Source organism: Mesoplodon mirus, assembly GCF_964341445.2.
Source record: "Mesoplodon mirus genome assembly, chromosome: 5".
In the NCBI taxonomy this organism is placed as follows: Eukaryota; Metazoa; Chordata; class Mammalia; order Artiodactyla; family Ziphiidae; genus Mesoplodon; species Mesoplodon mirus.
This window is the reverse complement of record NC_138980.1, coordinates 12,552,293-12,575,185: the sequence shown is the minus strand read 5'-3', so window position 1 is coordinate 12,575,185 and position 22,893 is coordinate 12,552,293. Positions and strand designations below refer to the sequence as shown.

Sequence of the window (22,893 nt, the reverse complement as noted above, 5' to 3'; positions counted from 1 at the left end):
CCCTGGCATAGCTCTCATCAAAAGCCCATCAAAATTTCTTCATTTAGATTCTCATGAATATTTAGAGGGTCCATGGATCATGGGCATCATGGACTAAGTACCCCCATAAATCGTAGACCAAATTCTGTACAGGGACCTCAAAAAAGGTCCATGACCCACAGAAACTTAAGAGCCCATGGAGCTTGTGGCATTAGATGGAAAGTGATGAATGACAAAGACCAAAGGGAGAGCAAGCAGCCTGGAGGCTGGGGTGCGGGGAAGGCAGAGCAAGGTGGCCAAAAAATGAGGGCAATGTCACTGGGCCATCCCCCCGCCCCGTGTCTCCCCACCTCCAGTGCCCACAACCTTGCCCCATGCCGGACTGGCTGCCACTGACGCCCCCTCTTTGGCGCCCCCCAGGCTCGGAGGATTACCGCAGCAGGTTCAGCAGCGAGTGCTTCATGGACCTCGTGTGCCCAGACAGGTGCCGCTGCGAGGGCACCATCGTGGACTGCTCCAACCAGAAGCTGGCCCGTGTCCCAAGCCACCTCCCCGAATACGTCACCGACCTGTGAGTGCTGCCCAGGCGGGAGCCCCTGCACATCCCCACGACCAGTCTCCCTGAGCCAGCCAGGGTGGGTGTGGGCTCCTAGAGGTAGCCCCCTCCCGGCTCAGTCACCTGGGTGTTCCTTGGTGTCCCCTGCGTCCCGGGACGAGGGCAGACTCCCCCAAGCATACGCGGGGGACAGCTTGCTCACAAATAAAGGCAGCTCATTCATTCTGTTGATACAAAGATTTTCCGAACACCCGCTACAAGCCAGGCACTGTGCCAGGCCCACCCTTTTCCATGGTGAACAAAGCAGACCACCCCTCCTAGCCCTTAGGAAGCTTACAACATAACCGGAAAGATGGATAGCGCATAAATGACTGTCCTAAAGTGAAAAAACAGCTAGAACGATCAGGTATATCTGAGCCTCTGGTTATCCATGCTAATAAAGAGGCGCGTTGGTTTATCCAGACGTGGCAGAGCTCACAGTGACAGCATGGGTGGGGGGGTGACGGATCTGGGCCTGACTCCTGTCGTCTCCAGTTTTCCTGAGGTTGGGCAAGTTGCTTCTCAGATCTGAGCATCAGATTCGGAGCTATAGAATGGAGGTGTTGATACCTACCTTCTGTGGGGGTTACAAAGATTAGGTAAGAGGATGCAAGCACAGACTTTATCTTGAATCTTGGCATGGACTAAACCCTGCCTAAATGATGGTGGTCTTTATTATTATTAATTATTATTATTATTATTATTATTATTATTATTATTATTATTATTATTATCTTTGACTTTCGCCTGCTCTCCCTGAGCTTATATGAATGTTGGGCGTGGAGTCCCTGAGCTGCCTTTAGCAGAGGGATGTGGTCAGGAAAGACCTGAGTGGCTTGGAGAGTTGGAAGAACCTGGGGAAACCTCCCTGGGGGTTTAAGTGGTCATTGGTACCCCTACAAAATGAAGGCAAATCATTGGCACTTGACTGTTAAGCGCTGAGCGTTCAAAAAGTTGAACACGCCTTCGGCAGAGGGTCTTCCTCTCCTTTCTGGTCCCTTCTCACACCCCTCCTCTCACTGCTGGGCCCCCCATGCTGATGGGGTACACGGAGGGTTTCTATGGTGCTATTGACCATGGACTGAGTGAGGTCCAGGTGGCAATTCAGCTGAAGCCACAGGGGGATGGGGGACCAATGGAGGAGGTGTCCCATCACAGCTCACCCACCGCCTCATCTGCTTGCTTCCCATGTAGCCGACTGAACGACAATGAGATATCTGTTCTAGAGGCCACTGGTATCTTCAAGAAGTTGCCCAACCTGCGGAAAATGTAAGTCAGTCTCAGGAATTTGGCAAACTGGAGCAGAACGCCAGGACACGGGCGGCTCCCTCTCCCTCCACTGCAGCCCCTCCCAGTCTCCTGACCCTGCTATGGGCATGTCCTGGGAAGCAAGACACTACGGCAGGGCCATGCAGAGGCAGAACATGCATTTTGCACCATCCCTGACCCTCACCCCATCCTTGCTCACCCCCATCCTCCACCCCACACCCAATGTCTACCCCAGTGGGTGGTCGGAGGGACTCAGGTGAGGACCAGCAACGGGACGTGGGGATCTAGGGTGCACATCACTTGGTAATTTTCATGAGGTAACAGTCAGAAGGTCTGTTTTTAGATGGACCCTAAAGGCCTCCACATGGTTGAGACACACTGGAGCGGAGATGCCACAGCTGCCTCACCTCCTTCATCTGTAAGCACACTGGTGCACAGCTGGCCTTGCTTCCCCCTCCGCTTCCCTCCCCAGGTGTGCCCGCAGAGGTGCCAGCATGGACAGGGGGCTCTTTGCCGTCTAATTCCCTTCTCCTTGACTCTGCTCTCTGCTCCCCACTCCCACCCCATCCTCCACATGTCCCGGCCCCAGGGTTGGAGTCTGCCTCTGGAACAAAGGGAAACGGTCAAGCCTCATTATTCATAGACCCTGTATTTGCTGATTCGCTTCCTCACTAACATTTATTTGTAATCTCAGAATCGATACGTGCAGGGCTTTCATGGTCATTCATATACATAGACAGGGCAGCAAAAACTTTGCTTCCCCCCTACATGCACGTCCCCAGCTGAAATCGAACAAGGCCACGTTCTGATTTCTTGTTTCAGCTCCCAGACTGTAAACAAGTGTCCAGTCCACAATGTATTTAGTGCCACATTTCTTTTTTTGCATGTTTGTGCTTTTGTGGGTGATTTCACTGTTTAAAATGGCCCCGTAGCATAGCACTGGAGGGCTGTCTAGTGATCCTAAGCTAGGATAGGAAGGCTGTGATGTGCCTTACGGAGAAAATACGTGTTACATAAGCTTTGTTCAGGCAAGAGTTATAGCGCTGTTGGCTGTGAGGGCAATGTAAGTAAATCAATGATATATATTCAATAAGATGTCTTTAAACAGAAACATGTATCAAACAAGGTTAGGTATTGATCGGTTCATAAAAATGGTGAGCACAGGCTCCCCTAGGAGCCGTGGTTCAGCATTCACTAATTCATCTTGCCCAGTGACTTCGTAGAGCTTAACCACGATGAATAATGAGAATTCATTGTAACCCTTAGTTTATTTTGCTCTCCACTCTTCCGCCCATCAGTCCCTTGCAGGCAAGAAGGAGAGAGACCTTCCCCTGCCCTGGGCAGCATCTGGATCGCATCAGTGCTATTCCCTCCCTGCCCACAGTTGCCACCTTGGCCATGGCCTCGGGGACAACTCTGTAACTGGGAGCAGTGGAGAGCACTGTAACTGAGGGGGCAGCAGAGGGAGGACACACGCGGGTCCTGGTGAGGTTCATGGCTGTCCGAGTGGTCAGGCCCACCTCTAGCTTCAGGAACCCAGCACAGACATCACCCATCACCTGCCAGGAGATGTCCTTTTAAATTCACCCTCCGAAAATGCATACTTTTTTTTAACCTCCAAACAAATATACATGCGCATGGAGATAAGGCATGTATTAAAACAAGCAAAGCTGGCCAAGTGCACATTTGCACAGTAAACAGGATCAAGTAGTCTTTGCTTCCATGAAGAAATATGCGCTCTCCCATTTTAGGTGAAACTCGAGCACTCTGAGTCTTTCATCTTCCTAGTTTTGACAGGGACCTGAGTATGAAGAACTGTTTCTGTACACCAACAAACACAACGGAACAAATGCAAGGATAAGTTGCAGCCAACTCCCAGCCTCAGCATCCAAGCTACAAAAGGGAGTGGTGCAGACTGTGGCAAAATGTAGGCCGCGTCCTCACCAAAAGGGGCAGATGTCACTAAGCTCCTCCCGGCATCTGCCATGCTGGAAGGAAGGTCAGAGCTGCCAAATATTCCCTTCACGGGAGCAGCCGGAGATCCAGGTGTGGCGGAAGAACAGGCAGGACGGCCTTTGTTCTGAGTTCAGCTCTGCCCCCCGCCTGCTGTGTGACCCTAGGAATGCCCGTAGCCTTTCTGGGCCTTTCATAATAGAAACAAGTCCACCTTCCTTGTAAGGTGTGATGAGGATCAGAAGTAAGTATGAGAGATAAGGGGAAAGACATGGACTCTGTCCATGGGACTGCGGTGAGAAGGTGCTGGAAGACAGAAAGAGGACATCTGGGTCACGTGACCCAGAGCAGATGGCGAGACATTTAAAACAGGAGTTACAAACTCAGATGCTTTCAGGACCCCCTGTGGAAAGGGAATGGGTGCAAGGCAGCAATAATAATAATGGCGACTAACAGTTACTCAACGCTTTACTCTGTGTGCCAGACTCTGCTGATATCCAAGCAATTACCCCTCACCAAGAAAAACAAAACAGCTTTGAGATTGCTTCATTTTACAAATGAGGAAGCTGAAACACAGAAAGTAACCCGTCCAAGTTTAAAAATCAAGCCAGGAGTGGTGACAGTGCAGAGTAGCTGGGGAACACACGCACTATCTGAAGGCAGTAACCGCATGCGTGTGCACGTGTGTGTGCCTAAGTCCATATACATATGGTGCCAGCCAACCAAGCACATGTCCCAGTAGGGCAGATCTGGTCCCAAAGACCACCAGCTGCAACCACTTATTTAAAATAACTTGATGGCAACTCTTTTTAAGTAAACAGTCCTTGTTTGCTAGGACCCATCACCACCCCTACACTCCCATGAGGTGACGGGTCAGCTGGAATTCTGCCCATCAGGGTGGTTAAAGCCAGCAGTGCCTGTGACTGAGGCTGCTCAGCTTCCTCAGGGACTGTGGAGCCAGGGCCCTAAGGTTACAGTCTGGATGGCGGCACCCCGACAGGGCACGGAGGCAGAGGGGAGTGGACACACAGCCAGGAGTTTGGACTCTGCGGTGCCTTTCCAGAGTGTTCTCAACCTCTGTGCCCCTTTCCTGTCATGCGGGAATAATGAGATTTCATAAGTATCACTAAGGGATGCAAAAAGAGGTGTGAGCTGTTCCCCACAAAGGTTATTAGGACTGTGGTAACTCAAGGTAGCTTTTCAAGTGACCCATTCAGAGTGGGGTCACGGCCTCTCTTGGGCCAACTTTCAGGTCACTTCTTACACTGAAGGAGCATCTCAAGCAGAAGCTGAAACCTAGCACCCCTCTAGCCAAAATCAAATCCCATGGGTGGATTTGGTGGTCGCAGTTGTGTGTGTTTTGTTTTCTTTTTTACCATCTTTATTGGAGTATAATTGCTTTACAATGGTGTGTTAGTTTCTGCTGTATAACAAAGTGAATCAGCTATATTTATACATAGATCCCCATATCTCCTCCCTCTTGCGTCTCCCTCCCACCTTCCTATCCCACCCCTCTAGGTGGTCACAAAGCACCGAGCTGATCTCCCTGTGCTATGCGGCTGCTTCCCACTAGCGATTTATTTTACATATGGCAGTGTATATATGTCCACGCCACTCTCTCACTTCGTCCCAGCTTCCCTTTCCCCCCTCCCCGTGTCCTCAAGTCCATTCTCTACGTCTGCGTCTTTATTCCTGTCCTGCCCCTAGGTTCATCAGAACGTTTTTTTTTTTTTAGATTCCGTATATATGTGTTAGCAGACCGTATTTGTTTTTCTCTTTCTGACTTACTTCACTCTGTATGTCAGACTCTAGGTCCATGATGGTTGTGTTTTTAATAAGAAGTAGTTGCCCTCTTTTAAAAATCAGGAGTTTTGAGCTTCCTGGTGGCGCAGTGGTTGAGAGTCCGCCTGCTGATGCAGGGGACACGGGTTCGTGCCCCGGTCCAGAAGAATCCCACATGCCGCGAAGCGGCTGGGCCCATGATCCGTGGCCGCTGGACCTGCGCGTCTGGAGCCTGTGCTCTGCAACGGGAGAGGCCACAACAGTGAGAGGGCCACGTACCGCAAAAAAAAAAAAAAAAAAAAAATCAGGAGTTTCCACAGAAAAATAAATGTGGATTTCTAGCACCTTTGGGAAAAATCAGAGGATCTGGCAAAACTGAGCCCATGTTCCCAAACGGCTCCAGTTGAGTTGAGCTGAGGAACGGCTGCCCCCTAGCTGGGGCACGTGTTTTCCTGATCACTGCTGTCCCCACTGGGCTTGCTTCCAATTTTAGGTCACCTGCCTGGACCCTGTGGACATTTGAGCTTGTAACCCTAGCTCGAAGTAGAATTTCCACCTCAGGGGGCCGGAGAGGTCCATAAGGGAGGTAGACAGGACCTCCCCGACCTGACAGGGTGCCAGTGTGCTGCTCAATCATGACCCGGTATCCTCGGCTTCCAGAAAACTCCACTTAGCTCTTTCCCAACTGTATTTCCATTGAGGACTGGACTTTTAAACAGGATTACAGATGCTTCTCTGTTGCCAGAGTTTATGGGCTGTCCTACAAACCTGAAGAGACAGAGACCTAGAAGAAGTCCAGGCTTGCCGTTTCAGACTCAGGCTTTCCAGAGATGAATCCCCCAGCCTCCAGGGGCCTTGGTGTTTCTTGGGAAGAATGAGAACAGGTTCTGAAAGGTACACCCAGCAGTTTGCCAGGGCAGCGTGGCCGAGCGCTGGGTTTGTCCTGCCGTGGACCACTCTGAACCAGCCCTGGCCTGGGGTGGGAGTTTATGAGGCTGGCTCCTTTCAGATGTGAGATCCCCATCCTCACTGGAGTCAAAGCCATGATGAAGCAGTAATCCCTCAGGTGGGTCTGCAGAGACAAAAATGGAGAGAGGAGGGGCTTCCCTGGTGGCACAGTGGTTGAGAGTCCGCCTGCCGATGCAGGGGATATGGGTTCGTGCCCCAGTCCGGGAACATCCCACATGCTGCGGAGCGGCTGGGCCCGTGAGCCATGGCCGCTGAGCCTGCACGTCCGGAGCCTGTGCTCCGCAACGGGAGAGGCCACAACAGTTAGAGGCCCACGTACCGCAAAAAAAAAAAAAAAAAAAAAAAAAAGTGGAGAGAGGCTCAGTGCCCTTAGTTTTGCATTTGGAGGTTTCCTGGGATCTGGGGCATCTTCAGGGAGATACTGCTCTGAGAATAAGATGGAGCTCTTACAAAACCCTGAGGCACTGGTTTTGTGTCTGGAGCGCTTGCCCCAAGCTGCTCTCTCTCTGTCCTCCGGCCCAAGCTGCCTGCAGTTTTGTGTGGTGCTTTGATGGATGGATAGAGATCAGCAGTCTGGTCTTCTGGAAAATTCTATCCCCCCTTTTCACTCTCCTTATGTTTTCCATTCTCCCAGCCCGAGGAAATCCAGTTCACAAACCTTACAGTGATGTGATGTTAATTCTGCTCGTTTAAAGAAAAAGATGTCAGGAAATGGGAACCTCCCATTTCCTAGCTGCTGTAACTCATCTTCATTGCCCACCGCATGTACTTCAGTTGCCCAAGAAGCCTAACTCTCTCAAGCTGGAGGAGAAGCTCCAGCATTTGGATGAGTTATAGCTGCTGGGAAAGTCTTTCTCTCTTCTCCCATGTTGAACTTGGGGGTAATTTGCAGTCTCCCCTGTGTATTGCCTTCATTTCCGAGTTATCGTGGACCAGGGCTACCAGGATTTATAAGAAGACCGGCTGAGTTGCAAGAGAGTCAGGCAGGGAGCAGAAATCCAGTTTGAGAATCTCCCAGCTCTGTCAGATCTCAGGGGAGGGATTCTGAGGGGTATTTTTACCTGTTTTCTCAGCAGGATGGAGGAGGGAGGCGAGGAAGGCCGTGACCAGGAGCACAGAGGGAGCAGACAATGCGAGGGTGGGAACTGTTTCCTCCACACCTGCCCACAGGTGTGGGCATTGCCACCCCCCAAAGACCCAGTCCCTATTTGGGAAGAGGGCAGGCAGGCAACCTGTATCGAGCCCTTGGGTGCCCAGTTGAACTTTACTTGCTCTGAACCATCCCTGCAGGAGGCTTCACCCCCAGGGGTGCGTGAGTCAGGCCAGAGCTGCACAAGGAGGGCACTTGAGAGAAGCAGTAGTACCAGGGACTCATGGAGTGCTGTGTCCCTTTCAGTGCTCTGTGACCAGGAGCAGTGGCCTCCCCTCCCTGGGCCTCAGTATGTCCAGCAGCACAATGGGCCAGCTGGTCCATCTCTCCTGAGCCCTCAGTTCTAACAAGCTCAGGGTGCTCAGCCAGTTAGCCGCTGTGTCTCCACCCACGGGTCTCCTGTTCACAGAACAAGGTCCCCCCAGGATGTTTGCTGGGGAAGCTGGATTCTCCCCTCAGCTTTTGTAACTCCATCACCTTCTGCTCCAGCCAGCCAGCTGGGGCTACCTTTCAGGCCTGAACATTTGGGTGGTCTGTGGAGACCCCCTGCTGCTTGCATCACCTATAGTTCTGCAGGACGTGCTTGCTGCTGAGTTCTCCCATGCAGCCTGCCGCGTGGTGGCTGGGCGTCGGAGGGAAGAGCCCGCTCTCAGAGCTCGAGGGCAGTACTGGAAATGACAACATGGAGACTTGAAAGGACCAAACCCTGAATTCTGCAGAGCAGTCATAGAAGGGATGGGCATCCACATTGTCAGAGGAACATTCACTTGGGAAAAGTGGTTCACTGGAGGCTTTTCTGTGTGCCCGAAGTCATGGTCTCTGATCCCAGTGCTATCAGCTGGGTGACTGTGGGTAAGTTACTTAGTCTCTCTGAGCCTCAGTCACCTCATCCATAAAACAGGACAATGATAAAAATGATGCCCATCTGATGGGCGTTGTTTTGAGGATTTGATGCGATTCTGTTGGTCAAACCCCTCACATGGTGCCTAGTACATAACAAGTGCACAAACTGTCGTAACTAGAAAGGGTCCATTTATATCGGGGATCTCAAATGGTGAAAGAGCCGAAGGTTCTACAAACGCCTCACCCCGCAGGGAGCAGGCATGTTTTATATTTTCCTCCTGCTCTCCTCTTGAGAATCGCTACTTAGTGAGAGTATCCTTGGAAGAGAGAAAATAAGTTTGAGAACCATTCGAAATCTGCCAGTCCCCAGGGCATTGAAAAGACAATTGTACTGAAAGACTTCAAATGCTACACAGTCTGTTTCACACAGGTAGCCCATCCATCCACACCCCATGGGGGCGCTGGGCTCCCCGCTTCCTGAGGCACAGGTGCTGAAGACCAAACATCGGGAAGCCCAAGGTGGAGCCTCCACCAGCCAGTCCTCGGGCCAGGGGGCACTTTAGAGTCCCCAGCTGGCTGCAAGGCCAGCCATTCCCTCCCTGCGTCCTGACCTGTTCTATCCCCTCCTTCCAGAAACTTGAGTAACAATAAGATCAAGGAGGTGAGAGAGGGTGCCTTTGATGGAGCGGCCAGCCTGCAGGAGCTGATGCTGACAGGAAACCAGCTGGAAACAGTGCATGGGCGCGTGTTCCGTGGCCTCAGCGGCCTCAAGACCTTGTAAGTTCCCAGGGCCTGGGCCAAGGCCAGAGGGAGGGAGATGGGAGAGCAGGGGCATCAGAGGGGCTGTGAGGGCTGGCGGGCAGCGGACTGGGCTCAGGCGCTGTCCTGGCCTGCTGAATCCTGGAGCCAGAGAGACATTAGACATTTCCCAGCCCTGGATGGGAAAGAACTTAGCATGCTAAGCAACCCCCAACACACACACACACACACACACACACACACACACACACACACACACACATTAAAAGACACTAGCCCTAATGTATACACAGGTATAGATTCATACCAGAAACAGGCACGCACTCACACATGTACACAAACATAGGCATTACACATGTACATGAAAATGGCATATAGACACACATGCAACATGTGCATAAACACATACACAAACAAGCATGTGCATATAAGCACACACACATACACACAAGCTGATGTCCACAGCCACATCTTGATTCTTCCCTCTCCTCTCCAAAATATACAGACATACACTAACCACCATACAATATACATATGTACACATACACATGCATGACACCTGCTTCTAATGTAAATACAGCATCTGCAGCCAAGAATGTGCATACACATTTACAGGTAGCCCCAGTGGGGACCCAGGCCCAGCTATCACAGGACAAACCTCAGCAATGTGACTGGTCTGAGCTTGGATTGGCAAAAGCATCCCACCGCACACACACACACACACACACACACACACACACACACACACACACACACACACACACACACACACACACACACACACACACACACACACACACACACACACACACACACACACACACACTGTGACAGTCATAGGAGGGAAAGGATGATACCTGTGCTTGCTCACCCCACCCCTCTCCCTGCAGGATGCTGAGGAGTAACCTGATCAGCTGTGTGAGCAATGACACCTTTGCTGGCCTGAGTTCAGTGAGGCTGCTGTCCCTCTACGACAATCGAATCACCACCATCACCCCCGGAGCCTTCACCACGCTTGTCTCCCTGTCCACCATGTAAGTCCCCCTGGACCAATGGCGCACTCATTCAGGGCTCCTCTCCTGCAGCCCTCTCCTCTCACAACACCCTACTATATTTGGCCCAAGGTCATCTATCCATCTGTCAACTTAAACACTTGGCAGGCTCCCTCCACGTGCCAGGCACCGTTTGCTACTGAGGAGTCACAGATGTGGGCCCTCCTTCCTGGAGCTCACAGCATAGCGAGTTGCCACAGAAGGGAGGTCCACAGTGATATGAAAGCCTAGCATAGGCTTTGTCGAGGAGCACTGGAGCTATGCTCTGGAAGGTGAGTGGGAGTTGGCTTGTTTGTGAAAGCAGGAAGTGTATTCCTTTCAGCGGGAAGAGCACGTGCAAAGGCCCTGTGCTAGGTTGAAGCAGAGCAGATATGCAGGACTGAGCAAAGTCCAATGTGGTCGTAGTACAGAGTGGGCAGGGCTGGAGTGGAGACCAGGGCCAGGCTGCAGGGCTGCCGTGGGCCATTTTGGTCTTTATCCAAAACACATCAGGAAGCCACAGAGGGTTTTAAGCAGGCCAGTGACATCGTGTGACAGGGGGTTTTAAAATGATGTCACTGACTGCTTAAATGTGTATCAGAACCAGTTAGAATCTAGCTTTCTGGATGAAGTTTTCTGCCCACAATATTCACTGTATTGGTAAGGGAGGCTGTTTAGAATAATGGTGAAAGCTTTGGGCTCTAGAGCCACATTTTCTGGGTCCCTATCCTAGCTTTACCTCTTGTTAGCTGCGTGCCTCGGAAGAGTTACTTCATCTCTGTGCTTTAATTGTCCCTTCTCATAATCCACCTCATAGGACTGTTATGAGGACTGAATTTGTTAATATTGGTAAAATGCACAGCAGGGGCCTGAGATATAAAAAGTACTCAGCACATGTTAGCTTTTATGGTTTCTCATAGTATTTCTGTGTGGCTCTGTTACCCTTAGTTGGTGGTTCATTTTCCCCTCCCTTCCCTTCTCCAAAGACCCTTTGGGAGACAGAAGAGAAAGGCTGTTGCTGCATCTCCTGTTGCTGCCCGTGGTCATGCTCCCATACAGCCACCCCACTGGCAATAAAAGCCAGAGTTACAGAACGTCCTAAAGGCCCCATGCCATCTAGCCCCTCAGAACCTCCTTGCATTCTAGCCCCACTGGCCTCACTGGCCTGCGCACACCCCAGGCCCGCTTCCACCTTAGAACTTTGCACTGGCTGTTCCCACTACCTGGAAAGCCCTCCCCCTGGCTCCCTCCCCTCCTTCTATTATTTGCTCAAATGTCAGTTGCCTCAGCCCCGTTCCACCCCTCTGCCATCACCCCCAGTTCTTCCAGCCTTGCTCTTCTCATTTTTTCCATAGCACTGACCATTTCCTAACATACTGTACTTTTTGTTGTTAATTACATATTGTCTGCCTCCCATCAGCTGGAGCATACGTTCCAGAGGGATGAAGGAGGAAGGATATATGACTGTTTTGTTCACTCCTCTATCCTCAGGGGCTACACCTGAGCCTGGCACTAAGCCTGGCCCATTATATAATGGTTGAATAAGTGGATGAGTTGAATGAATGAGTGACATGAAGATAGAGGACAGTGGGTTAGAACTAACATGGGTGGGTTGGTTTATCTCAGCCCACTTCTCACCCCTCCTGGACACCTCTGCACTGGGAATCCAAAGACATGAAAGATGCCAAGAGGGCTAGAGTCACAAAGCATGAAGGGAACCAGCTCCAACAGGGGAAGGAACTTGCCCACCTCCTTACAGCTACTGAGCGTCAGAGCCAGAATCAACCCCAGGAAGGACTGACTTCCAAGCCCTTAATTGCCATGTCAAACCGCAGCCCCTCAAGGGCTCTCCAGCCCTCTTCTGTAACCTCCCTAAGTTTTACATTCCTCATTTGTGAGATGAGAATACTGTCCCCTCCTTCCTAGGGTTGCCGTGACAAGTCTGAATGAGAAAATGGATTTATAAAGCGCTCAGCCCGGTTCCTGTCCTCTAGAAAACCCTCAGAAAGTGATAGCTGCCCTCAGCCCTCCACCTGTCCCGTCACTGCATCTGACAGATTCGTATAAAGTGCCTATGCTGATGTCCTACTAGTTCCTGGAGACCCAGAGCAGGACAGAGAGACCTGGTCCCTCCCCTCCGGGAGTTGAGAGTCCAAGGAGGGAGGCGTTACCAGCTCGGATGGATACTGTGGAGGAAATGAGTGGGGAGAACAGGCCAGGGCAGCACTTTTCATTTCCCTGGAGATGAGGGACTTCTTGGAGGAGGGGTCATTTAAGCTGAGGGCTGAAGGAAGAGGAGGGGCCAGCCAGGCACCCCGTAGAGAAATGCATCCCCGGCTGGAGGAGCAGCACACATGAAGGCTCTAAGTCTAAGAAAATCCCGGTGGAGGAGTTGAGGCAGTTAACACAGCTGGAGCTCATCAAACAAAGGAGGGCATGGCGGCAACTGCGTCTGTCCGCCGAGGTCTGGAAGGAGACCCTCGCAAAGACTGCCTCCAGGTTTTAGAAGAGAGCCTGCCTTCCTTTTCCCAGACCTTTTACCTCCTTCGTCCTTTCTCCTTCCCCTGAACCGGAAGCAGACCTGCCTGGAGAGCCAGGCCCTAGGCTTGCAGACCTGGATCCCAGGACCAGCTCCCACGGGACAAGGGTAGAGGCTAACCATTCAGAGACGGCCCTTCTCTCCTCCCAGAAACCTCCTGTCCAACCCCTTCAACTGCAACTGCCACCTGGCCTGGCTCGGCAAGTGGTTGAGGAAGAGGCGAATCGTAAGTGGGAACCCCCGGTGCCAGAAGCCCTTCTTCCTCAAGGAGATTCCCATCCAGGACGTGGCCATCCAGGACTTCACCTGTGAAGGTAGGAAGGCTGGGGGTGGGGCAGGGGAGCAACACCTGGAAAGACAAGGAAGCTACAAGAGAAAAGAGGTGCAGGCAGGCAGTAACTGCAGGTCAGGACCCCCCCCCCCCGCCGAGATCTGATTCTCCTCTGCCCTCAGCATTCAGCCTGAGCTCTGAAGGGCTCTGCAGGCCTGCTTCTAGCCCACATGGCTCTGTCGTGCAAATTAAGAACAGGTACCTCTTTCTAAAGACATCTGACCTCCATCAGTCAGAAATCTGTCATAATATACTGCTTTTGTTAAAACGAGATACTTTACAGCCATCTGTGAAGACACTGTTGCACCAAATATCTTAATCTGCTGTATCCACAGTGAGGTTGGCGCCCATTAGATGGTGGGGCACCCTTGTGCAGTACGCTACCTACACAACTGTACGTGGGAGCCCTGGGCCGAAGTTTTCCTGCCTGCATCATCACGAGGCTGAGAGTATGTGCTCATGGGAAACAGACTTCAAGATGAGCTTCTGGGAAATTCCTGTCACTGGCTAGGCAGTACGAATACTTGAAGATTCAAGGCTTTGAGTGTCAGGATTCCAGAGGGCATATTTGTTTGCATAAATTCAAGCCAGCACAGGTTTTACTTGGTCAACTTTAGGATGGATGGATGAACTGGTTTGTAGATTAACTGAGGTTAAGGTATAAATGGGGGCTGGGGACACATTGACCACGCCAGAGGGATTGTATAGTGGAAGGTGTGGAGAGAGGGAGGAGAAGGAGGGGAGTAGATAGGGCCCTGCCCCTACCCCGACCACCCCTTCAGTCAATTTGCCTTATCCAGATCTGGTTAACAGTAACCTCTTCCATAGCTAACACCTGGTTAATCAAGTTGTTAGTGTCTTTGTTTTATGTTAAATGAGGTAGAGGATGGGCAGCCCTATTCCCCAGCCCAGGTGCATCTTCTTTCCCTTCCAACCACGGATAAGACCAGCAAGCTCCTCATTCCCAGTTCTGGCTCGAAGCAGAGGGCTTCCCTTTCCTGCAGGCGGCTGGGTCGGGGAATGGACCTCGCTCACCTGCGCCATGCTCACTCCCCGGGTCTCCACAGGCAATGATGAGAGCAGCTGCCAGCTGGGGCCGCGCTGCCCCGAGCAGTGCACCTGCGTGGAGACGGTGGTGCGATGCAGCAACAAGGGGCTCCACACCCTCCCCAAAGGCATCCCCAAGGACGTGACGGAGCTGTAAGTACCCCCCACCACCACTGACACCATGTAATCCTGCCACTACGGGCATCCGTCACACTTCACCCCTGCAAGCAAGACAGCCTGGGGGTGCCCTACCTGAATGGGTCCCAGCAAGGTGGTGTCAGAGCCTCAGCAGGGGCAGGCGGCAGCTTTCACACGGGGACAGGAAGCTCCCCTCCCCAAGCCTCTGCCTGGCAGGTGACGAGCATCCAGAACACAAGTGGGAGGGTTGTTGTCTCGTTTTCTCTATCACCCCCAGTCCCCTGCTCTGTACCCTGCCTTCTAGACTCCCCCATAGTCCCTCAGTCTGACACCAGAAACAGCACAGGATAATCGTCAGAACATGGGCCCACAGGCACTATGGCTTACCAAGCACTTCTACAAATATGTTCCTGTTCTACCTTAAAAACACCCATTTGGGGCTTCCCTGATGGCGCAGTGGTTGGGAGTCTGCCTGCCGATGCAGGGGACACGGGTTCGTGCCCCGGTCCAGGAGGATCCCACATGCCGTGGAGCGGCTGGGCCCATGAGCCATGGCCGCTGGGCCTGCGCTTCCGGAGCCTGTGCTCCGCAATGGGAGAGGCCACAGCAGTGAGAGGCCCGTGTACCGCAAAAAAAAAAAAAAAAACCCACCCATTTTACAGATGAGATCTTAGTTCTGGGTTCTGCTCACTCTCCACCCAGGAGCCTTCTTATTCCGTAGCCCAAGCTCCTGACACTAACTCCTCAGGGGTTCCTCCTGCCCCAGAAGCTCCCAGTTAAATGAAAGAGAGGCCCTTCTCTTCCTGAAGGGCTCTTACTGTTGTGGATAAAACGTTATTTCTGCCCCCGGGGAAGCTCAAAGAGTCCCACAGGCAGGGAGGCCTCTCGAGAATGTCCCAGGAGCACAGCAGCTGCGGCCAGGTGAGCACCACACACTGGCACAGGCATGCAAGCCACGTTCAGTCTCCCATTCATTCACTCAACACATTTGTCGGGTGCCGCTTGCCTCAGGCACTCTGCTAACACTGGAGAGACAGTGGTACACAAAACAGGCGTGACCCCTCCACGCGTGGGCTCACGGTTTAGTGGACGAGGTTGACATTCACTCGATCATCTCAGAGGCACATGTGACATGACAGCCGTGAAAAGCACTACAAAGAAGAGGAATCAAGGTTGCTATGACATTCGAAAGTAGGGAGATTTGACTTCGATGTGAAGATTGGAGAAAGCTGCTCTGGGGAGGGCCGTGCGGGTGGAGCTGGAATCTAAAGGGCAAGGAGCGGATGATGGGAAGGGAGGGAGGCTGCCCGAGCTGAGGCCGTGTGCTGGGAGGGGGAAGGCCAGGAGAGGGGCTGGCCGGGGCACGCCACCGCCCACCTCTCACTCTGGCCCTCTCTGCCCGGACCCCAGGCACACCCCCTCCTCTGAGCCAGCTTAGCACACGCCCTCTGGCTCTTGCCAGTGCCTCATGGGGTGGAAGCTGACCACGCTCTGGTCTAGAATGGCTGAGAGGTTCCTGGGTGTGTGTTACAGCTCCCGGCGTCTCCTGACACTCAGCGAGGCTGTAACAAGGGCTTCCAGCCCAAGGGAAAGAAGGAAAAGTCGGGATAGTCGCTAAAAAGTCTGTGTCAGCCCTGGGTTTGGGCTGGGGCCGTGCCCTCAGAGATGTGCATGAGCTCCACGCCCTTTCCCGGCTGGGCTGGGCTTGGGGTGGGGACTGCAGGAAGTGACCCAGGTACATGCCTCCTTCCTGGGCTAATTGAGTGCCAAGTGTCACGTGTCAAAGAGAAGAAAATGCCATGAAAACAGGCCCTCGGATGCTTTTCCCCAAAGCTCATGAAACACAGATTGAAATGGCAAAGATAATTGGCCGTAATTATAAGGTAAACTTCAGAGCTTTGGGAGGAGACCTGATTTCCTGCTTTGGAAATGATGGTGCTTCCCTGTGCCAGACGTGGGTTCCAGAGCTCGCCAAGGAGGGCAGCCCTCACCCCTGTTCCCAGACCATCTCCTGGAGGGGAGAGGGAGGCAAGAAGAGAGACGCCAGAGAAAGTGGAAGCTGGCAGGCCCAGGAAACTGGGGCTTGGAGGTCGCTTGCTCAGGCTGGGTCCAGATTCAGTGTTTCCAACACTGGCTTTCCAGCTCCCTTGGCTGCGTTAGTTATCTCGGGCAGAGCTGCCAACTTACAAAACAAAATTAAGTTTAATTCACTGAGAAGGGGTGGGGAGATGTATGTGTGTGTACGTATATGTATGAATGTATCTGTGCGTGTAAACAGATGAAATGCAAGCTCAGAGAGGTTAAGTATATACATATGTATATATATATATTCAAACTGTATTGAATAATTCAAAGATACTAGAGCCAGGCACCGCTCCAAGGCTTTCCACAGAAAGTCTCATCTAATCTTCATTATCACTTCAAGGTGGTGATTATTATCAACCTCATTTTACACATGAGGAAACAGAAGCTCAGAGAGGGTAATTAATTTGCCCAAGGTCACACAGCTATTAGCTAGTGGAGCCTGAATATGAGGCTCAGCTGCCTGACTCCGGAGTTGCCCGTGTATCACCCCAGGCTCCCAGTCGGACTCCTGGCTTGGAGTTGGGGCTCCTGGAAGGTGGCTGCCCTCCTGCTCCTTCACCATTCAGTAGGTCGAAGAATTCTTTGTGCGGCCCTCGTCAGCACCACAAAGCTCGAAACAGAAATGGGGAACAATCCATTCAACGCTCCGTGTGGATTTTCATGCGAGGCAGCCGTGTCCTCGTGTGCTTGCGCTGGGGCTGAAACAGGGCATTTAAATGCAGGTCAACGCAAAGGTTGACCTGCTCGAAATGGTCTAGTAGTTCTAAGGCTGGCAGGGCAAGAGTGCAGTCTTCTGAAGGGGTCCCTCCGGGGCCTGGGCTGCAGGCTAGAGGCAACGTTGGAGTTCAGAGTGTTCATGAAGGGCTTCCTACAAAGAGCGCTTTCCCACACAACCGCGTCTGCATTTCTGAAGTGAAACCTTTTGATTCCGCATCTTCTGAGCCTCGATGCCAGGTCGCCAGGGACATTCTGCACTTAAAACAGCTCCCTGGGCCTCCCTGGTGGCGCAGTGGTTGAGAGTCCGCCTGCCGATGCAGGGGATGCGGGTTCGTGCCCCGGTCTGGGAAGATCCCACATGCCGCGGAGCGGCTGGGCCCGTGAGCCATGGCCGCTGGGCCTGCGCGTCCGGAGCCTGTGCTCCGCAACGGGAGAGGCCACAACAGTGAGAGGCCCGCCTACCGCAAAAAGAAAAAAAAAAAAAAAAAACAGCTCCCTCGCAGCTCCCACTTGGCTCCGCAGTGCCAAATGCAACAGCACTGGGGAGTTCTGGGGTCTTCATCACACAGACGATGTTTCCTGAACATCTACTGTTGCCCGCTAGTGTACAAGGATGCTCTAGTGAGCAAAACAGACATGGTTCTGCCTCATCATCGCAAATTCACGTAAAGGATGTCCCCAGGGGTCGCGGGGGATGGTATCAGGGAAGCGTGGGGCGTTCGAGGAGGGGTAAGGTCAGTGGAGGTGGAGCCAGAGGTCAAGGGAGAGTTTGCTGTAAGGTGAACCAGAGAGGCAGGCAGGGACTGCAAGGGTTAATTTCGTGTGTCAACTCAGCCACGCTGTGGTGCCCAGTTGTTTGGGCAAACATGAGCTAGGTGTTGCCGTGAAGGTACTTTGTAGATGCATCAACATCTACAGTCAGCTGGCTTTTGAAGTAAAGGAGATCACCCTTTCTAATGTGGAGGTGGGCCTCATAAAATCCGCTGAAGACCTTAAGAACAAAAAACTGAGGTTTCCTGGAAAAGAGGGAATTTTGCCTCCTGACTGTAACATAAAAGTCCTGCTTGAATTTCAAGTCTGCCTGCCTGACCTTCCTTAGAATAAATTCTCTCTTCATCTCTCTCTCTCTCTCTCTCTACATATGTGTGTGTATTAATATATGTGTATATGTAATATATTCGTATTTCCTATTTGGTTCTCTGGAGAATCCTGACTGGTACAGGACAGACCACAGAAGGCTTTGCAGGATTTGAGCAAGAGTTGGGTAGCCCTTCTCCAACAAGCAGTGGAAGACCGGGAAGGATTTTAAGCAGGGAGAGAGGCCGATATAATCAGCATAGTCCTAACCAGAGCCAGGCTAGAGCCCAGGGAGACTGGCATGGTAGGCTCCAGAGGCTCCAGAATCATCTGTGTCATGTGGCCCATCGTCCAGGGTCCTGAACCTCCCTGTGTCAGATGAGGATGCTGTCAGCATCCCTGAATCCCAGTGGTCATTTGTGCATTTATTCAACTGTTTAGCAAGTGCATGCATTTGTGGAGCACAGCCTGCCCTGCAGATGGAGCTAGGCCAGGCCAAGGGCACTCCTTGACACCACTGTAGGTTTTTGCCTTTTTAATCCGAGGTCCTGTGAACAGCCTTTCACCACATTCATTCATTCATTCATTCATTCAACAAATATTTGAGGCCCTACCATGAGCTGAGCTGAGCATACTATGTTCTGGGATACAGCAGGAAACAAAACTGGCAAAACACCCAGCTTCGTGCAGCTTACATTCTAGTGAGGGTTAGCAAATCAGTTACAGAGTAGAGCATATCCTCCTGGGCTGAGGCGGCCAAGAGTGAAAATGACAGACACAGAGTGGAGAGGTGAAGCAGCATAGGGCTGACTTCTCGGGCTCTGGAGTCCAACAGATCTGCGTTTAGATCCCAGCTCCTGAGCTTACTGTTTATACCTCTCTGCACCTCAGTGTTCTTGCCAACGAAATGGACAAATATACCCAGCAAAATGCACCCCCCAGCGCCAGAGGATTAAAGGAGATAACGGACGAGCGTCTTTCTCCCAAAGCACTGGCATGTGCACCTCAGCTAATGCCGGTGAATTTTGTCTGGGTTTTGTTATTGTCCTTGTCATTGTGCTGTCTGTGAGGTTGAGTAACATACCTCAAGCCACACAGCAAGCCCAAGCCATAGGCCCAGCCTCCAATGTGCTTGCCACAGCGTCTTCTAAAAACACCCCAGCAAGGAGACTTGGGGTTTCGGTGTTTTATCCTGGGTTTCATCTTAGATGCCTCAAGTTTGCTAAGTAATTGTAGCAAACAAACGAGAGAGAGTCAGAGAACGAGCAGCGGAAGAGGGTGAGAGAGTGCTGCCAGGCTGAGGCCAGACTCCTGCAGGCTGCTCCCTCCCCTGGGGTTAATTAGTCTCCCTCTAGCAGAGATGCTCTCTGGACCAGTGCCTCCCCAGCAGCCCTGCGCATTCATCCAGCTTCTGCCTCCCAGCTTCCCTCCTAGCCACTCATCCACAAAGCACTTCCTGCAGGTGACCAGGTGGCGGCCCAGCACGGCTTGTCTCCCCTCCTTCAGCCTGCATAGACCTCGGAATCCCGCCATGCCTGCAGCCTACCTGCCCAGCAGAGAGCTGGCAGCCTCCCCTCAGATGCCTGCCCCTCCACCGCCATCCCCTGATGAGGGGCAGGGCCAGTGTCCACACAAAATGTAAATGTCCTGCAGGTGATGCTGGGGAAAAGGCATTCAGGAAGCTCTCCAAAACGCCGGCCCCTGCACCTGTCTGCAGTCATGGCCTCTCTTTGCACTTTGGTTTTTAGGGAGTCTGGGGGGTTTTTTAATTGAGTTATAATTAACATATAATATTGTATTTGTTTCAGGTACATAGTGATTGAATGTTTCTATACATTATGAAATGATCACCCCAATAAGACCAGTTACCATCCATCATCATATATGGTGCTATTGACTATATTCCTTATGCTGTACATTTCCTCCCTGTGACTTATTTATTTTGTAGCTGGAAATGGGTATCTCCTAACCCCTTTCACCTATTTCATCCATCCCCTGGCCCCCTCCTCTCTGGCAACCACCAGTTCTCTGAATCTGGGAGTCTGTTTCTGCTTTATTTTGGTCTTTAGATTCCACATTTAAGTGAAATCATACCGTATTTGGCTTTCTCTGTCTGACTTATTTTACTTACACAATACCTTCTAGGTCCATCCATGTTGCTGCAAATGGCAGAATTTCATTCTTTTTATGGTTGAGTAGTATTCCATTGTATATATACCGCATCTTCCTTATCCATTCATCTACTGATGGACACTTAGGTTGCTTCTATGGCTTGGCTGTTGTAAAGAAGACTTCTATGAACATTGGGGTACATGTATTTTTTTTATAAATTTATGTATTTTATTTATTTTTGGCTGTGTTGGGTCTTCGTTGCTGCACGCGGGCTTTCTCTAGTTGCGGCGAGCAAGGGCTACTCTTCGTTGCGGTGCGCGCACTTCTCGTTGCGGTGGCTTCTCTTGTTGCAGAGCACAGGCTCTAAGCACTTAGGTTGCTTCTATGGCTTGGCTGTTGTAAAGAAGACTTCTGTGAACATTGGGGTACATGTATTTTTTTATAAATTTATGTATTTTATTTATTTTTGGCTGTGTTGGGTCTTCGTTGCTGCACGCGGGCTTTCTCTAGTTGCGGCGAGCAAGGGCTACTCTTCGTTGCGGTGCGCGCACTTCTCGTTGCGGTGGCTTCTCTTGTTGCAGAGCACAGGCTCTAAGCGCATGGGCTTCAGTAGTTGTGTCACTTGGGCTCTAGAGCACAGGCTCAGTAGTTGTGGCGCACGGGCTTAGCTGCTCCGTGGCATGTGGGATCTTCCTGGACCAGGGCTCGAACCTGTGTCCCCTGCCAGGTCACCAGGGACATTCTGCACTTTCTGCACTGCTCGAACCTGTGTCCCCTGCATTAGCAGGCAGATTCTTAACCACTGCGCTACCAGGGAAGCCCGGGGTGTACATGTATCTTTTCAAATTAGTGTGTTCATTTTCTTTAGATAAATTCCCAGAAGTGGAATTACTGGATGTATGGTAGTTCAATTTTTTGTTTTTTGAGGAAACTTCATGCTGTTTTCCATAGTGACTGCACCATTTTACATTCCAGCAGCGCACGAGGGCTACCTTTTCTCCACATCCTTGCTGACACTTGTTGTTTCTTGCCTTTCTGACGATAGCCATTCTGACAGGTGAATGAACTGACCACAGTGTGATCTGCCCCACCTCCCACTGTCCTCCCTTCACCCACCAGACTTTGGCCTCCCCAGCCTTTCCTTCAAGTTCAGGGCCCTCCCCACGCTGCAGTCTCCAATGCTGCATCTCCTCCTTGGCTGCATCTTTCTTCAGGAAGCTTTGGCATTGTCTGTCACTACACCTTGTTCCTTTCCTTCAAACCACACATTGCAATTTGTAATTTATGTTACTTTATGTGTGTGTCACTTCTCTCTCCCTCCCTCTCCCTCTCTCTCCCTCTCTCACTCTCTCCTTCCTTCCCACACACACATTAGATTTTTAAATGCCAGAAAGTAGGCACCACCCCTATCTTATTCACCAGTATATACGATACCTGGCACATTGCAGTTGCCCAATAAATATTTCTGCCTGAATAAATGACTACATCAGTGAATACATTTCTCTTAGCTCCTCTGCCTGAGGGCATAATCTAAACATGTGTGCACGGCTGAATTTTAAGTCAGATGATCAAGCTCCCTGAAGGCAGAAATGGGGTCTGGTTCATCTTTGTATCTCCCCCAGCGTCTAGCATAGTTCTTAGAGCAATAGATGTACAACAAAGATTGAGGACCAAAGGGACATTAATCCAACATGCCATGGCAACCAGAGACCGTGTGGGGTCCTGCCCAATGTTCTGTGCCACGAGGATCCCTCAGGGCCAGCCAAGGGAATAAAGTCACTTGGCCTTAATTTAAGGTAATGCCTAATGCCTTACCTTTAAGGTAAGGTAAGGACAAGTTGTCCCTAAAGCTAAGCCCGGTTTGGTCACTGACACACTTACCCATATCATATTTTAACCCATTTCATCCCATTCAGTCATTTTGTGCTGGGTCTACTGGATGCCAGGCAGTGTGTTAGCACCTCATTACTCAAAATGTGGCCTGTAGGGCTTCCCTGGTGGCGCAGTGGTTGAGAGTCTGCCTGCCGATGCAGGGGACACGGGTTCGTGCCCCGGTCCGGGAGGATCCCACATGCCGCGGAGCGGCTGGGCCCATGAGACATGGCCGCTGAGCCTGCGCGTCCGGAGCCTGTGCTCCGCAATGGGAGAGGCCACCACAGTGAGAGGGCCGCTTACTGCCAAAAAAAAAAACAAAAAAAAAATGTGGCCTGTAGACCATGAATGAGCTCCACCATCTCCCAAGAGCCTATCAAGAATGCAGACTCTCCAAACTGATGGCAGACCTACTGGATCAGAATCTGCTTTTTAGCAAGATCCCAGGTGATTCCTATGTACAGTACAGTTTAAGAAGCCCTGAACTAGGAAAAGGTAGACCTAGGGTCTGCCTTCGTGGAGCCTAAGGCAGGCACAGCACCAACGAACAGCAGCTGCCGGATGTTGACTGTTATGGGCGAGGAAGCTACGAGGGCTTTATATCAAGGGAGACTCACCCAGGAGACGAGAGCAGACCTTATAAGC

General features: G+C 51.6%; 1 protein-coding gene across 1 annotated transcript in view; it reads left to right on the top strand.

Annotated features, from left to right (window-relative positions):
* Positions 1 to 22,893, top strand: part of SLIT3 (slit guidance ligand 3) — a 616,238-nt gene that overhangs the window by 529,076 nt on the left and 64,269 nt on the right. Inside the window, exons 15-20 of the mRNA XM_082622425.1 lie at positions 400 to 550; positions 1,769 to 1,843; positions 9,174 to 9,317; positions 10,190 to 10,333; positions 13,020 to 13,183; positions 14,268 to 14,400. Of these exons, the coding sequence (XP_082478551.1) occupies positions 400 to 550; positions 1,769 to 1,843; positions 9,174 to 9,317; positions 10,190 to 10,333; positions 13,020 to 13,183; positions 14,268 to 14,400 (811 nt within the window). The remainder of the gene's footprint in view (positions 1 to 399; positions 551 to 1,768; positions 1,844 to 9,173; positions 9,318 to 10,189; positions 10,334 to 13,019; positions 13,184 to 14,267; positions 14,401 to 22,893) is intronic.